The 18,039-nt window shown below is 37.0% G+C and overlaps 1 protein-coding gene across 1 annotated transcript in view; it reads left to right on the top strand.

Moving 5' to 3' along the window:
• The window catches only part of HPSE2 (heparanase 2 (inactive)), a 700,195-nt gene that overhangs the window by 465,075 nt on the left and 217,081 nt on the right, over nt 1–18,039 (top strand). Inside the window, exon 6 of the mRNA XM_044240286.1 lies at nt 12,003–12,050. Within this exon, the coding sequence (XP_044096221.1) occupies nt 12,003–12,050 (48 nt within the window). The remainder of the gene's footprint in view (nt 1–12,002; nt 12,051–18,039) is intronic.

Here is an 18,039-nt window from a genome sequence, read left to right as displayed (position 1 = left end):
GCTCTCTGCTCAGCGGGGAGCCTGCTTCCTCCTCTCTATCTCTCTCTGCCTGCCTCTCTGCCTACTTGTGATCTTTCTCTGTCAAATAAATAAATAAAATCTTTAAAAAAAAAAAAAAGAATGTGAACACACAGAATAGGAGAAAATATTTGCAAGTCATATATCTGATAAGTGACTTGTAGCCAAGATATACAGTAAGAACTCTTACAAATTAACAATAAAAAGACACATACCCCATTTTAAAAATGAGCAAAAGGGACTTGAACAGACATTTCTCCAGTGAAGCTATGCAAATGTCCAGTAAACACAAGAATGTATGCTTAGTATCATTAGTCATTAGGGAAATGCAAATCAAAATCACAATGAGATACCACTTCATATCCATTGGGATGGTCAAAATAAAAAAATATAAGCAAGAATAAACATGGAGAAAAGAAAAAGAATACATATTGGAGAAGACTTGGAGAAATTGGAAATTTCATTCACTGATGGTGGGACTGTAATATGGTGCAGCTGTTTTAGAAAACAGTCTGGTAGTTACTCAGAAAGTTGAACACGGAGTTACCATTATGATTAGCAATTTGACTCCTAGCTATATACCCAAGAGAAATGAAAATGTATGTTCATAAAAACATGTATAAATATTCATCGTGGTATTACTCATAATAGCCAAAAAGTAGGAACAACCCAAATATCCTTAACTGATGAATGGATAAATAAAAAGTGGCATATCCATACATTGGACTATTATTTGACAATAAAAAGAAATGAAAACCAATACAGGTTACAACATGGATGAAGCTTGAAAACGTTATGCTAGCAGAAAGAAGGCAGTTGCAAAAGGACCAACATTGTATGATTTCCTTTATATGAAATGAACAGAATAGGCAATCGATAGAGACGAAAAGTAGATTAGTGGTGGGTCAGAGCTGGTGGAGATTGTGGGGAAATGGAAAGTGACTCTTCGTAGGTACAGGGTTTCTTTCTGAAATTAAATATTCTAGAATTAGATTGTATTAGTGCTTCCATAACTCTGTAAATAACTATTTGAGTTGTACACTTCAAGTGTATATTTAAATAAATTTGTATCGAATCATATCTCCAAAAAGCTCTTAAAAGAGTCCAATAAAATAATTGGAAGAGAAAATCTCCCATACACAGAGCTTTAGACAGGCATAGAAAATTTGAGATAAAATGTTATTAATATAGAGGATCATTTCAAGATACTCAACAGCTATCTCACAGAAGATCCAGATCCAGAAATAAAGAAAATTATGGTTACTGAAAGGAAGGAAAACTTTATCAACCTTTACAATGTAAAACTAAAGAGACAAGTGACAGAAAATAGATGGTAGAAATGGAGAGAAGAAATCATATAATGTATGTGGAGTCAGACATTATTGTCTAAACCATTGAAATAATTGATAGGGAAGTGGAGAAATGGGGTCTCAGTTAAGCAAGAACAATGAGTTAACTCTTGGTTAGAAAGACTTACGGTACCATTTCCTTAAATGTGCTCTGGAGAATATCAGTTTTGCAGAATATTAACATTATGTTGGGGGAGGAGAGATAAAACGTTCCATGGTCCAATAATTCAGAGAAATACTGGGATACACAAATATTCTGAAACACTTCCTGACACCTTTACTACATTAGTTTATGTTCTGAATCTCCAAGAAGGAGAGTTAGCATGCAGAATTTCTTACATTTATTTGACCAGAGTCTTATTTTCAGAACCATCTTGAGAGACTAGTGTTCCACGAGCATGTCTGGACAACTTGGAATGTGAGCCCTGCTTTGGGGAAGGGATGGTGATAGAGCAGACAATAACAGAAGAATTATCATTAGGAGAGTTTGGAATCTGGATTGCATTAACAGTCTTGTTATCAGTGCACTTGCTTCCATTCTTGCCTTCTTTAATCTATTCACTCTCAGGTATCAGAAAATCTTCTGCAAACATATAATTCACACAACCTAAATATCTTGCTAAAGACTCTTAATGACTTTTTATTACTTTTAGAATAAAATTCAATCTCCCTACCATGTCTACAAGGCTCTGCCGTGAATAATCTGACTGCTACCTAGCTTTTCATTCTTAACTTCTTCAGTTTTTTCTTTTTCTCACTTCATTAATGCCTAATTTGCTTAGTATGCGCTAGGCTTCTCTTTACTTGGGGGCCTTCACATATGTTCTTCTTTCTAGAGTGTTCTCCCTGCTTGCCACATGGCCAGTTTCTTCTCATCTATCAGAGACTTTCCTTGAGTAATTGATTAAGTAATTCTTTATCAACACACTCTTTGGTTATCTTTTTAGCATTTATCACAGTATAAAACTACATATCTATTGTATGTTTATTTGTTGGTTAAAGACTACAAACTCCGTGAGGGTGGAATGTATGTCTGTTGTATTTACCAGTGTATAAGCAGTGCTGGCAATAAGTCTGATGCATAGCAGGTACTCAAATGTGTTGAATGAAGGAAAAATGGAAGTTATTCTAACATTCTACAGAGGTGCTAGTGGAATATTCTAACCTGAACCTGTGTTAGGACAGAAAGCTAGACAGGGCCTTTAGCTCCCATGGCAGCCCAAAGAGCTGTGGAAAGTATTCTAATCTGGGCAATGAGGATAAAAGCAGAAGACAATTAGGCAACAAAAAATGGCCTCCTCCATCACAGCAGACCACATGATTTATGTTATATGCTCAATGGTCTACCAACCAGAAACAGAAAATTTTCCTTTTTATATCAAGAATTTCTTTTTTTATAAGCAAATTTATTTTATTTTATTATTATCAATATCATTATTTAAAGCAAGAGAATGTGTGTGGGGGAGCTGGGGGTGGGGGCTTGGGGAGGAGGGGCAAAAAGGGAGAGAGAATCTGAGCAGGCTTCACGCCCAGTGTGAAGCCTGATATAGGGCTCATTCTCAAAGCCCTGAGATCATGACCTGAACTAAAATCAAGAGTCAGACGCTTAACCAACTGAGCCACCCAGGTGCCCCAAGCAAATTTATTTATTTATTTATCTTTCCAGTTTTTTAAATTTTAAATTCAATTAATTAACATATAATGTATTATTTGTTTCAGGGGTACAGGTCTGTGATTCATCATTCTTATATCCAGAATTTCTGTCTTTAGTTGTGTCTAATTCCTCTTCTAAGTGGAAGACTGATTTTTAGACTCCATTTGTACTTAAAGCATAGATAGAATGAAGGCTGTATGGGTGGATAAGGATGAAAGCTTCTCTATGTTCCTATTACTGGGCTCCCATTATGACTTTTATGGGCCGTAAGTATTTTTTACTTCATGAGTCCCCTCCTCCATAAAGACATTAAAACAACAACCTGTTTTCTACTACAGGGAATAGGACTGGGGGAAAAAATAGCGGGATGGTGAAGAGCATGCACTTTGCAACTAGATGAGATCCAGGACAGTGACTCACTAGGTCATCTTGAGGAATTGTTTAATGCCTGTAAAATTTGTCTTTTCATCTGTCAAGTGGGACTTGTTAAATTACCTATTTCTTAGGTTTATTTTAGAGTTAAATGAAATAAAGTGCTCAGCACATTTCCTGGCACGATTGACACATAAAAGAATATCAACCACTATTGTTAAGAAGAACAAGTATATTTCAAAGTTGAAAAGGCAGGTTTTTCCCTTTTTTTGTTTGTTTGTTTTTGTACATAACTTTATGTAGCTTTGCAAGAAGTTTAGAGAATTGAGTGCATATAGGAACTAGTGATTAGCTACAATAACATGCCAGGATAATGAGCAGAATCACAGCTCTACCTCCTGTGTAGAAACCACCACATTCTCATTTGGAGTGGGAAAAATGCACAGCTGGGGACAATTTGGTGTACAGAGTAATTATTACAATGTTATTCCTAATAATTGTTCTGTTTTATTTCAACTGTGAAAGAGTTATATGACTTGACCAAACTATAGGAGGAGAGAACAATTTATTTCTCTTAGTTCATAAGAAAAGAGTTTTCATCTCTGCCTCTAGAGAGGAAAGGCCCCCAGCAGCTGTTTAGTACTCATTAACAAGGAAGCATTGGCTACTCCAAGAGTCTGCTCCCTAGCTAAGCACTGTGTTAGTGACTACAACTTTTAAACTTGCTTTCTTCCCTCCCCACCCCACGCCCCAGGAAAGAACTTCTTTCCTGATTAGAGAAACAACCTAATTCTTTCCCCAAATCCAAGGCCATCAATTATTCCCATTATGATGAAGATGTTTCTCTCTTCTTCCAATGTCAGAGAAGTCAGATGGGGTTAGAAAGAATATTGGAGGAGGCTGGAGTCCTGGGATATAGACTTAGATTTGACACAGATATTCTTCCTCACTTTCTTTTTTTTTCCATTTATTTTCTCTCTCTTTTTTTTTTCTTCTACTTTCCCTTAGAACCCTACTCTCTCCTCCAAGAATGGCCTAGGCACTACTAAATCAAAATCTGTTGAAGGTGTGGCCCATGGCCCTCCTCCTGCATTAGAAGAACCTGGAGAGTTTCTTAAAAATGCAGCATGATTCCTAAGCTCCAGCCTAGACCTACCAAACCAGAATATGGTGAGATGAGACCTAGATTTTGGATTTTGAACAGCAACTCCAAGGAGTTCTTTGCACACCAAAGCATAAGAACCACTGCCCTGTAATATAGGCAGAGCGGGTTTTATTTTTGTTTTATAGATCAAGGAATGGAGATGCACAGACATTAAGGTTTTACCAAACTCACATTTTTTTCAGTGCCAACAGTATGCCAGGCAGTAGCCTTACTTCTTCATGCATGTTATCTTGTTAATCTTCACAAGGCCTTGAGAAGTAGGTGCTGTTCCCTCCATTTGAAATGGTTTAGAGAGATTAAACAAGGTACCCAAGACCACATAGTTAGTAAGCTGTGGAGCCAAGTCCTAAATCAGGTATCTTTCTGACTCCTAGGCCTGTGGTCTTTCTACTGTGTGGTGCTATTTTCTTGAATCTTTGTTTTTTAACAAAGCCACATGGTCTGGCATACTAGAAAAAATATATATAATCCTTTCCTGCCTTAGTTCCACTGTGTTCACGCTCCTAGACTCAGATTCATGCCAAGGCTTGAGCTTTTGGAAAGTTTAGTTTTACATGTGAAATTTATCATGACATCTTGATGCATTTTTCCTCCTTCCCATCAGGCTCCACAGCCAGGGCAAATCATATCAGGCCAGTAATACCGTTCTTTGCTTGAATCCAACTCTTTAGGACTTCCTTAGCAGCATTTTAGACTGTCAAGACATGTCTATGATAATACTCCCCTAACCAGCACCTTCCAGCTCCAGCCATAACCTTCCAGATCTGTTTCAACATCGTCTCTCATCATCCACCAACCCCTGCCATTTGCCTTCATTTTAATCAAACAAACTTGTTTTGTTCTTTATGTATTATTACCTCCCATCTGCCTCCATTTTGTTCCAACATTTTGTTATAGTCTCCCTCCTTTTAATTCCCCATTAGCAGTAAATAGGCTTCATCCTGGGGGCCAGTTCCAGGTAATAGTGTCTGGTACCCTGATTTGTAGGTCAATTCTAAGGTTAATGAGACAATATTGAGATCTATTACCAATATCTACCATTGGCTTCAAAAAGGGGGACAGCACTACACACATCACTAATTTGCTATCTCTGCATCGTTAAAACAAGGGCTTTAGACTCAGAAGTGGGTTAGAATTTCAGCTCTGCAACTTATAACCTGGGTGATCTTGAGCACAGTTTCTTTATCTATAAAATGAAAGTGATAATACAACCTTACAGTGTTCTACATTATATAAACCACTTACCAAATGCCTGTCAATTAGTATACGGTAGCTAACTTATTTTTTTCTTTCTTCATTCAAGATTGCCCTTAAATTAAATCTCATGGATATAAATTTTATTGGCAAGAAAGATTGGTTGAAGAATCTCATCCATCTCAAATTCCATTATATTAAAAACTCTATAAATCTATCAAATTGGAGGAATAATAAGGTAGAAGGAAAGCCTAAATAGAGAGCTGCACTAGCAATAAAGTCAGTGAACATATAGCCATGCTATTTATCAGCTTACTGCCAATGTAATATTATATATAAATAGGGGTAGGGAGGAAAAAGGGAAGGAAGGGAGTGAAAGGGAGAGGAAGGGAATGAGGGAAAAAGAAAGAGAGAAAGAAAGAGAGAGATTAATATATCATTTGTTCTATGCAGTGCCTAGTATGTATAGCTCAATATAGAACTAGCCATGGAAGAGCAAGTGGCTTTGGACCAAATGGATGATGCCTGGCTTGCCATAACTCAAAATGAGTAATTTCCTCACAGGTTTTTCCTAGGCTTTGTGTAGAATGGCTGTCACATCTTATTCATGCTAGTTACATAACCAAAGTTCTCTTTGTGGACAAGGGAAAAAAGATCAACTACCACTCTCTTATTGAAGGTTTTACTCATTTAGAAATCTGGCTCCTTGTGAAGGATTTATCCTCCTTCCTGGGAGCAAAATTCAGACTCCAGATTTTAGGGTTGCATTCTGTGGTCCAGAAGTAGAAATCAAACTCCAAAGACCATGAATAAAGATGTGCCTTATTTATAAGAGAGAGCTGTGATATGCCCTGGGAGAGAAGGTTCAACAATATTTCAGATACGTCATATGTGCAGGTGGATAACAAAGGAAAGAAATTCTCCCAGATTTGGGATCTCTTGGGGGAGGAAAAGGAACTTACAATGAAAGGGGATATTTTGTTCTTTTCCATAGCAGCAGATTGTCTCCAATGGGAAAGATTCCCCAGTACTGAGAGGTCTGCCTGGCATTGGCTAATTTCCTTTGATACAAGTCTCTGCCCTTTCACTCTCTTACCGTTCTTTGCATGACTGGATATCAGCATCAGGGCAGACATCTTCTGTTCTCTGGGATAATCATCTGGGATTTCTGTCTTCATAATTCAGGTATGGAGACATCCAGCCTTGGAAAACCAAGATCTTGCCCTTTTTGTTATTCACATCCTGGGTCATCTTTTACTTGTACATTCATAGACCTAAATCTAAGGATTAGAATGGAAGTGGATGGCTGAAAATCCTTGGATAATACAAGACACTAAACGGAATTTCACTTTCCCAGAGGTATTTCACTCCTGACAGCGCTAGTCTGTGTGCGTGTTATTCCACCTTTAAAATTACTGTTGTGGAGCATTCTGCAGCTGTGTTGAAGTTACTCATTTATGTGGTTTGGGCCAGTTTCTGAGAAACAGACAGAATGAGAGAGCAGAAGAATCCATCAATGTTAGATTTGAACAAAGAAAATTATGATATTTTTGGACTTGTTGTCTTCCACGTTGCCAATATAGATATAAAAATAAAGGATAGAAATGGTACAGATTACAGGGTAGTTATAAAGAGTCCTAATTTTCAGGGAAGGGGCATGGGAATGGGGAGAATTCCCCAAACTCATTGACTTAAAATGTCTCTTCCTTGGGGTGTTGTCTAATTGTTTTCCTTTATGTGTTATTTCTGTGGTTGTTTTCTCTTTCTCTGTATTAGAAAAAATCATGTCAAAGACTTCTGAAAACAGAACATTTGCTCATTTGAGATGAGTTCTTTACCCTTCTCAAAAAACAAGGGTATCTTTGGTCAACTTGGTAGAATTTAGAAATGCATATTTTGTTTGACGTTATTTGTGAATTAGATTTTTCCTCCTCAGAATAAGTGTAGAAATGCTTCCATATGTTTGAAGTTGGTTTCCTCATTTTACTAAGAAGGAAAAAAGAAGAATGTAGTTTATAGTGATTTTCATGTGAATACATCCTTAATAATGCTGTTTCCTCAAAGCTAAAGCAGCTTTTCTCCTGCTTCAATATGCTACCAAAGTTAAGAACATAACATCATTTGTTTCAAAGTATTAAATTGTAATTGAGATATTTTTAATATAATGAAACTAAACTATATTTTAGTATTTGATTTCTTAAATGAAATAGAATTTTAGGTGAGGATCTGACTTTAATTTTTTTCCCCAAATAGCCACAAATCCCAAAGCATCATTAAAGAAATGCTTCAGTTTTTCAAATACTAAATTCTTTTCCATGTAATAAATTCTTCTATATAACTTTTTAAAAAGTCTATTCCATAGATCTCCTTACCAATTCCTAATCTCTTTACTAGTTCCTAAGATCTCCTTTCTAATTCCTAGGAATGTTTTAATAATTGTGGGTTTTATGGTATATTTTAATATACAGTAGATCAAACAAAAGTCCCTTCATTATTCCAATTTTAAAGAATATTCTTGGCTTCTTCTATGTGAATGTTAGAATGATTTTGTGAAGTTTCTAAAATATCTACTGGGATTTTTAAAATTAGAATTTCATTAAACCCATAAATTAGTTTAGGGAGAATAATTGATTTTCCTATCCAGGATCACAGTAAGTCTTTTCCTTTATTCAATTGTAAAGTATTTCTCTGTAAACTATAATATTCTATATAAAGGTCAAGTCTATTTTATATTTAATTACAGATTTTATGTATTTTTTTTGAGGGATGTGGGATAGGATAAGGCGGAGAAAACATTAGACTTACTCTAAATTTTCCTAACTCAGTTTTCCCATTCTTTTTATAATGCTACTTTTAATAATGGAAAGTTAGTTACAAAGTTAATCATCAACTTACAGCAGAACAAACTATCCAATACATATGAGGATCTCCATATTATAATACCACAAAGAACCAATTTCCAACTTTTAAGACACCAAATTAGATGTGTTCTTAATTGCCTATCCAGAGCCTTTTGGCCAAGCAGGGCGTTGATGATATTTTTTCCTCCTTATTTTCTTGTAAATGCATAGCTGTTATCATCAGTGACTATTTACTTCAAGTTCTTTAAGGCATATTCAAGAGGATTGGAATACATTCAGTGATATCAGCATCAAAAATCTGTTCCTGGGTTGCCCATCTTGGGCAATGGCATTACTACAATTAAAACTTTGGGCTCCTCTCTTTTGTTTCCTGCCCAACTAGGCTCACCCATCCAGTCCTCTTGAGTACTTCACCAGTGTTACTCAATGGCTCTCTTTTCATTCTCACATTTTCAAGCATCCCCTCTTTCTGAAGTCATCTCCTATCAGTTTGTCCACACAAGTACGTTTCACATTTACCAGAGTCATCTTCCTGACACTCAAATCTAATTCCCCTCATTTGTTTAAACACAGGATAAACCCCAAAAAATATACATGAAAAGAGCCAGCTGTATTTTGCAATGTTATGTTGGGTACTAGTTATACAAAGATAAACAGGAGCTGGACTTATACCTAGTTATTAAGGGATAAAGGGCAGATTTGGTAGCATCACAGCCTAGCAGCTAGTGACCGGAACAGACTGAGTTCCTGCCATTCCCTTACCTGTCTCTTGACATCAGCCAAGAGGAACTCCTGAGAATACATTCACCTTGACTCTACCTTGTTTTGCCTGTTCTTCATGGCAAAAATCGTACCCTTCTTTCCATGCCAAATTCAGTGTCATCTGCGATGTGAAGCTTTTCTCAATGTTTCTCTCACTTCTAACACCATACAGGGTAGAGCTAACTGCTTCCTTGACAGCTGTCCCTCAGCAGTTTGTACTCTGATAGAAACTGATAGCTGATTGTCTTCAGTTCTGTCTTTTGGCTTTATGGTTTTTGTCTTGTAGCAGAAGCCCTGGGTCAGTCTCCTTTGATACCCTTCCTATTCTCTTACAAGTAGGCACTATAATGCTCAAGTCTGCAAGGAAGCCAATAAGCAAAGAAGGTGCTCAGTTTTTTGTTATTTGTTTTGTTTTTTCTTTTTTTGGATAAATTGGTAATATTTTCTCAAGGCAAAAGTTCAACTTATTTTTTGCACTTCTGAGTCTCTTTTGAGTCTACTTCTGAGTCTCAGTGAAAGCAGCTTGGAGGCAGCATAGAATCCTGGAAGGAGGGTTGGGTTTGGAGTCAGAGAACCTGGGCTTAGTCCAAACAAGCTCTATGAATTTGACAAAGTCATAGAACATCCAGAAAGCATAGCTTCCTCCAGTATAAATTCGGAATATTTACTACCTACCAGGTTGTTTTGAGGACTATGTGAAATTATACATATAAGAAGCTGAAAAGCATTTTATAATGATAAAGCACTATAAATGTCAGTGTTATTTTTATTATGGTTGTTTTATATGTAAATGAAGACAGTGTTACATAAAATATTTCCGTTTTGGAAATACTCCAGCTGGTATTTATTGCTTTGCCTGGTCTTGCCCTGCTTCTCCAGGAGTGCTACTAGGAGGGGTGACCTGACTCTATAAAAATGGCTGTTTGGGATGTCTAGAGCCACTACTTCTCTAGCCAGTAGGGAAGTTAGTAATCTGCATAATGGAATCAATAATATCCATCTTACTAAGCAAAATAGCTTTGAGAATTATAAGAAATAACACATGAATGACTGGTACTCAGTAGGTACTCAACATGTGTTATATTCCTTCCAATCTCCATTTACGTTTTAGTCTTGCCATCAAACCAGTTCTGTTCTTGATCACCCTTATGTTCCATTTCCCATATTCTTGCTCCTGGACTGCTGAATGGTACTGGAGAAAAGAGGGCAAGACCATATAGACAAGAACCAACCTGCCTCTTCCTCCTCATCTCCTTCTTCTCCTATCTTCCATATCCTTCTTTTCTTCCTTGTTCTCTTCTCCTGTTCTTTCTTCTGTCCCACCCCCATTTCCCTCCTCTTGTTCCTCTTCATCTTCTTTTATAAAATTCACTCCAATGTTAAGCAGCAGTCCTGGCACCCTCTCTCACTTCCAGTCCTGCAAAAACTAGGTATTCTTCCACATCAAGGCAAAACAAAGCCTCTGTTTGAGCAACACATAGCAACCCCTTTGCCATGTGTCTGCCTGCAAGATTATGCTGGGATGGGGTAGGATAGGACCTTCTTGACAAAACACTGTCTCCCTTCCTAATGGAAGAGTTCTTTGGTTATGAAATACTGATGGAAGATTCTTTCTGTCTGTAGAAAAGTTCTCTTCCAGGGTCTCAGGGTTGGAAGGAAAATCTTAATGAACAGAAATACTCCTTTTGATTTCCTGTGTCTGGATGGTAACTCTTTCAAATAGTTACAATAGCCATGACAGCACGTGGCCTCAGAACTTGTGGATGGGGAAAATGGAGGTTAGTAGATAATTGAGTTATTCACAGACTTGAAATTTATGATACTTGGCAGCATCTCTGGGCCTTTAGATCCTTCCTCCCAGCTTTTTGGTTCTGGTAGAACCTCCAGGAGCACAGGAGGCTGGGAAATGAGTAGCAAGGCTTTGCTGTGTGTTTTGAAAGGAAATAGGTCTGGTTTCTCTTTTGAGCTGAACAAACGTTAGGTTAACACTCCATAGCTGCTTCAGAAATATATTTCTCTATGTTATATGTAAGTGATGAATCACTAAATTCTATTCCTGAAACTAATATTACACTATATGTTAACTAACTAGAATTTAAATAAGACTCAAAACTTAAAAAAAAAAAGATTTCTCTGTGTGGTGTTCAGGTTTCTACACTCAGGTATGGCAGCCCATCACTGGAGTATATTTGAAAGTGCTTTATGCTTATATAACAAAATTGGGTTTTCCTGGTCTCTTTTTCAGAAGGAAAGGCCTGACATTTTCAAAGGCTCTATTGAGTTGCCATCCTTGGGAAATGTTATAGTTTTATTTGTTTCCTAGCAGATTTCAGAGTCCTTAGAGAATAAGAAATGAGAGAGAGAGAAGTTTTGAGCATGGGGAAAGTGATGTGGGAACCATCAGGCATGGGATTGGGAAGACAGAGAGACGGCATGCTTATTGGAGCCTTGATTTCCAGATGGTAAAGGATGTGTGAAGAGCTGAAAGTATCCTTACTTTAACCTTCTGTATAGTTTAACTTCCACTAGCTCTGGATAGACCTTAATCATGGCTGTGGACTCTTAGCCCAAGGATTGGCCTAATCTATGCCTCAGCTTATTTTATTTGTTCTTTCTGTTCTGTACAGATTCATGAAGGTGGCAGGAAGCACGGTGGATGCAGTTACCTGGCAACAGTAGGTATTCACCATTTTTTGCTCTTACTTATTATAGCTTTGGTGAAATGAAAGATAATTAGCTGTTATGAACTATATAGCTGACATCTAATAAGCTACCCTTTATCCTCCAAGAGAAAAAGTCAAAACTAATTCCAAAACTGTTATTGTGATGCATACTATCTCACAGTATGAGATAGCATACTATCTCATAGTAATATGATTTTGTTTTGTTGTTTAAAAAAACCCAAAAACAAAAACAAAAAAAGCCTCAAAACACAAAAACAATGAAAGCTCAGCTATTATATATACTTCCAATAATCTGTCATTGGTGAACAGGTAATGGGAATGTGAGCATGCCATTATTTACCCATAAGCTTTTCCTTGGGAATAAATTTCCTTAAGAGAGGAAATAGTTTTAATTACTCAATATATCACGTTAAAATAACAACAGTTTATTATAGCAATGGCAGTGGTCCTAATTAATGCCAAGAGTGTAACTAATATGAAACAATTTAAAAAAAAAAAAAAGAATATGAAGGCAACGAAGCAGCCTCAAGAGAAGACAAACCTCAGTATTCCAAGAAGCTTATAGTGGAAAAGGCTTTTTCCCCTCTGGTAGCTTGATTTATAAACATCATTATCTGACATATAAATTGATTTTCTTTAAGTTTCCTTATGATACTGGTGTTGGAATGTCAGCATCTCACAATGTCTCACCAATTTTTTACCAGAACCTGCCCTTTCTTCTTTTTTTTTAAATTATATTCAGTTACCCATTGTATAATACATCATTAGTTTTTGATGTAGTGTTCAATGATTCATTAGTTATGTATAATACCCAGTGCTCATCACAATATGTGCCCTCCTCGATACCCATCACCCTGTTACCTGCTCCCCACCCCTGAAACCCTCAGTTTGTTTCCTGTGGTCTATAGTCTCTCATGGTTCTTCTCCCTCTCTGATTTCTCTCCCTTCAGATTTCCCTCCCTTCCATTATGGTCCTCCATGCTATGGCTTATGTTCCACATATGAGTGAAGAAATCTATCCCATAGCATCTTCTAAGTCATCTTTCATCTAATGTGGCTTTCAGAGTTCAGACATGTGCTTCTATTCTGGGCCCTTGTTACTGTCAACTATGGCCACCTCACTTAGTAAATCTAACCCTGCCTTCCCAGCACAGTTACTTCTCTTCTCCATCTTCCATTTTAAGTGGGTCACAGAATCCCCTAGGATTCGTAACAGTTGAGAAGGAAGCAAGAGCAGTGAATGAAATCTTTATTAACTATCCTAAAAGGATTTTTGATTGTTGGCAATCAATAACTTCAGTCATAATGGAAATATTTTATTATGCATTTAGACTTATTTTCTATAAGCATCATTTTAAATGTTTCCAGGAATTCTTATCCTTCCTCCTTCAGTTTGTTTTGTGAGTCATAGAGGAGTAGATCTAAAGATCTTGTCATTCCCACTCTGAAAACCCCCCAGCACCTTCCCTTTGTACTTAAACTATACTCTGGCCTATAAGGAAGGTACTTTGTGTTGCCTCTGATACTGTATGATTATTTCTAGTGCTACCCTGACCTTATTCATTCTGTCCCAATACACTAGTGGTCTTTCACTGTTTAGAAGGTTCACATGCATGTCTGCCTCAGGATCTTTGTAAGTGCTGTTGTCTCTGCCTAGAATGCTATTATCCTCATTTTGTGTGTGGCTAGTTCCTCTCATCTCTAAAGGCTCAACTTTCATGTTATCTCCTTTGAGAGGGCTTCCCTGATGATCCTATCTAACACAGACCCCCTTTAATTCTCTTTCTTAGCTCTTTTCTTTCCATGTTACCTTACATAACTTATAATTACTTTACCAAACTTATACTTATTTTTTCTCTTAACTTGTCTTTGTAATTTGTGTGTTTTTTTTCTTCCACCAGAATGACACTTAGTTCAACAAGTACTTATTTAGACAATTGTTTACAGACCCTTTACTATGGGGGAAAATGACAACAATGATGAAAACTGTTTGCAGGAAATGTTGCAAACCTTTTATGCCTTACTGTATCTGATTCTCACAACAACCAAATGAGTTTGGAACTAGTTTTATCTCTTGCATAACTTAAAGGAAGTTGTAGAAACTCCAAACATTGCACAGAAAGTGGTAGATTTGGGACTTATAGTTGAGTGTGTCTCACTCCAAGGGCTATTCTCTTAACTGTTACTACTTTAATAATAAGACAATGATTTTTTGCTAAAAATATTATATTCTACTAGAGCAATTCAAATCCTCTTCAGTGTCTTTCATCAAAGACTGTCTGGATAATGTAGCATAAAGGCTGAAGCTTGAAGAATTCATACTGTTTGTAAGGAGAAATAAGGAGATCAGTGTATGAACATTATTGGGTAAGAATGTAAGACATGCTCAGTTATTGTGACTGACAAGGAGGGATCAGAAAAAGTTTTTCTTCCATATTCAAACTCTCTCCATAACACAAATGGAATGAAGTGAGCCCAGTCTTTTTTCATAATGGTAAATAAGACTTTTATAAATATATTTTATTAGTTATTTTTAAAATATTGGCCACCTCTCAAGATAAATGTCATGTGTTTACAACTACTATAAAAATACCCCTTAAAGCAGGCAAGGGATTGTGTTTTTTTTGGCTCCAGGACCAGCACTCATTTGGGGACAACCAGTAGCACCTGGAATCTACCATTTATCCCTTCCACCCACAGTTTTCAATCAAGACTTGGAATAGTTATGGAACAATTCCAGGAAATCCTGGCCAGGAGGCCAGGAGGATTTAGTGAAAATTAAAGCCAAATACCATGTTTCCCTAACCCTGAGAAATGCTGAGGTGAACTACTTAATGTAAAGAAATCAAGAGTCAAAGTCAGAAAAAAAAAAATGAACACTGAATTTGTCAGTAAATATCTATATATAGGTAGCCAAAAGAGTCAATGCAGTACCGCAGTACTGAACTTGGAACTTGAACAAGAACTCTGAGTCTGAAATAAAAAATAAAGATGTCTATATGGTTGGACTATTTTGATTTGAAATTCATGCTCTTGGGTTTTGAGGACCAAGATACATGACTTAATGATTGGTCCTTCCCAATCCATGCAGAAAAGCCAGCATGGAGGTTCTTCAAAAAGTTGAAAAATAGAGCTACCCTATGACCCAACAACCGCACTGCTGGGTATTTACCCTAAAGATAAAAATGTAGTGATCCGAAGGGACACATGTGCCCAAATTTTTATGGCAGCAATGTTTACAATAGCCAAATTATGGAAAGAACCTAGATGTCCATCAACAGATGAATGGATAAAGAAGATGTGGTGTAGATGTAGACAATGGAATACTACGCAGCCATCAAAAGGAATGATATCTTGCCATTTGCAATGATGTGGATGGAACTGGAGGGTATTGTGCTGAGCGAAAAAGTCAATCAGAGAAAGACAATTAATTTTCATGTGAACTCCCTGATATGAGGAATTTGAGAGGCAGGGTGGGAGGTTTGGTGGGTAGGGAAGGAAAAAATGAAACAAGATGGAATCGGGAGGGAGACAAACAATTAGAGACTCTTAATCTCACAAAAAAACTGAGGGTTGCTGGGGGAGGGGAGTATAAGAGGATGGTAGGGTTATGGACATTGGGGAGGGTATATGATAATGGTGAGTGCTGTGAAATGTGTAAGCCTGATGATTCACAGATCTGTACCCCTGGGGCAAATAATACATTATATGTTAACAAAACTAATAAAAAGAAAAGTTAGTGAGATGAAGTTCCAATTACATGAGTAAGTAGTACACTAGTTTGTATCAGTTATCAATGATAAATCTAGAACAAAAAAATAATACACACACACACACACACCCGATACACACAGAGGAGAATGACCAAAAGGCGCCAAAAGCTAGAGAAAGTTATTCAATCCTTGAAAGAATTGAATGATGCTAGTAAGATCTGTGTTCACTTAAGAATCTATTCAGTATGATGTGGTTAGAACTCAAACAAAATACATGGTTGTATATTGTTGTAAAGTCTTAGAAGGAGTCAGAAGGTAGAAATCTCAGAAAGAAGGAGCTATGGGCAAAACACAAAACATGCTCATAAACTTCCTTCAAATCCTTGCCTGATCCCTGCAATGTGCGTATTCAAGGGAGACTCAAAAAAGCCTGGTAGAAAATAACAGCTGGAAATCTGAAAAAGTTGAACAGCAATTTCAGCTGCTGTCACATGAGGGACAGAGATTAGAACTTGAATTTCACAAATTTAGAGGGACTTCATAAGTACCTTGTGCTTTCCAGTGAAAACTAAGAGTTATGCCTCAGAAGTAAAGTCTTGTCCTGGGTCTATTTGCCCTGAATCCAATGTATAAATAAAACAGATTCATCTTAACAAAGTGTAAACTGAAGATGTCATAAGAACAAGATGATCAGTAATTCATCCAATTTCCTGATATATCCAAACCAGCACTCTTCTGTCTCTATAAAATATCACCCACACTTTGAAGTACACAATTAAAAAATTACTAGATATGCAGAGAAATGGGAAATTGTGAGTCTTGGCCAAAAGAATGAGCAATAAATAGAAACCAAGAGATGACCTAGGTATTGAGGGAGACAAACCATAAGAGACTCTCAATCTCAGGAAACAAACTGAGGGTTGTTGGCAGAGTGGAGGGATAGGGTGGTTGAGTGATGGACACTGAGGAGGGTATGTGCTATGGTGAGTGCTGTGAATTGTGTAAAACTGATGATTCACAGACCTGTACCTCTGAAACAAATAATACATCATATGTTAATTAAAAAAATTTTTAAAAGTATCCGTTGACAAGGATTTTAAACAACTATTGTAAATATATTCAAATAATTAGGGAAAATGTTTGCATTGAGTGGAAACATAGGGAAAGATCAGCAGTGAAATGGAAACAATATATATATATAAAAGAACCAAATGAAATTTTTAAAGAAAAGAAGAAACTGAAACGAAAAACTCACTGGGTGCACTTAAGAAGAAATTGATAACTACAGAAAAAAAGGGTTAGTGAACTTGCAAATAGATCATTAGAAATTATACAATTAAAGAACAGAGCAAAACTACTGGGAAGAAAATGTTCAAAGTTTCAACAATCTCATTGCCAATATTAAGATGTCTAACATTTGGGGGCACCTGGGTGGCTCAGTGGGTTAAAGCCTCTGCCTTAATGCTCAGGTCATGATCCCAGGGTCCTGGAATGGAGCCCCACATCGGGCTCTCTGCTCACTGGGGAGCCTGCTTCCTCCTCTCTCTCTGCCCACCTCTCTGCCTACTCTCTGTCAAATAAATAAATAAAATCTTAAAAAAAAAAAAAAGATGTGTAATTTGTATAATTACGGACCAGAAGGCCAGAAACAGATAATAAAGCAGAAGACTTTTTTGAAGAAACTAAAGCAGAACTCCTCTCAAAGTTGGCAAAAAACATTAACTTATAGAACCAAGAACCTACGAAAACCCTAAGAAGGATAGGGGCTCCTGGGTGCAGCAGTCAGTTAAGCATCCGACTCTTAGTTTCATCTCAGTTCGCAATGTCAGGGTCCTGAGATCAAGCCCTGTGTTGGGCCCTGCACTCAGCACAGAGCTAGCTTGAGATTAGCTTGCTCCCTCTCTCTCTCTCCCTCCCCCTCTCACAAAATCAATCGATCTCTCCCCCTCTAACAAAATCAATCAATCAATCAATCTATCTTAAAAAAGAAAGGAAGGGAGGAAGGAAGTAAGAAAGGCAAAAGAAAACCCTAAGAAGGATAAATACAAGGTAAATCTTGCCTGGGATATCATAGTCAAACTGCTGAGAGCAAGGGGTAAGGAAAAAAATTTTCAAAATATTCAGATAAAATTGTACTTTATATATAGTGAACAAAGACACAAATTTTGGATACCTGGACATCAGAAGCAATGGAGAATAGAATACAATGGAACAACATCTTTAAAGTGTTAAAGGAAAAAAAAAGCCAGGATTCTGTATCTAGCAAA

Source organism: Neovison vison, chromosome 2 (assembly GCF_020171115.1).
Source record: "Neovison vison isolate M4711 chromosome 2, ASM_NN_V1, whole genome shotgun sequence".
Taxonomy (NCBI): Eukaryota; Metazoa; Chordata; class Mammalia; order Carnivora; family Mustelidae; genus Neogale; species Neogale vison.
The sequence above is the reverse complement of the archived record's forward strand: the minus strand, read 5'-3'. Positions and strand labels throughout refer to the sequence as shown.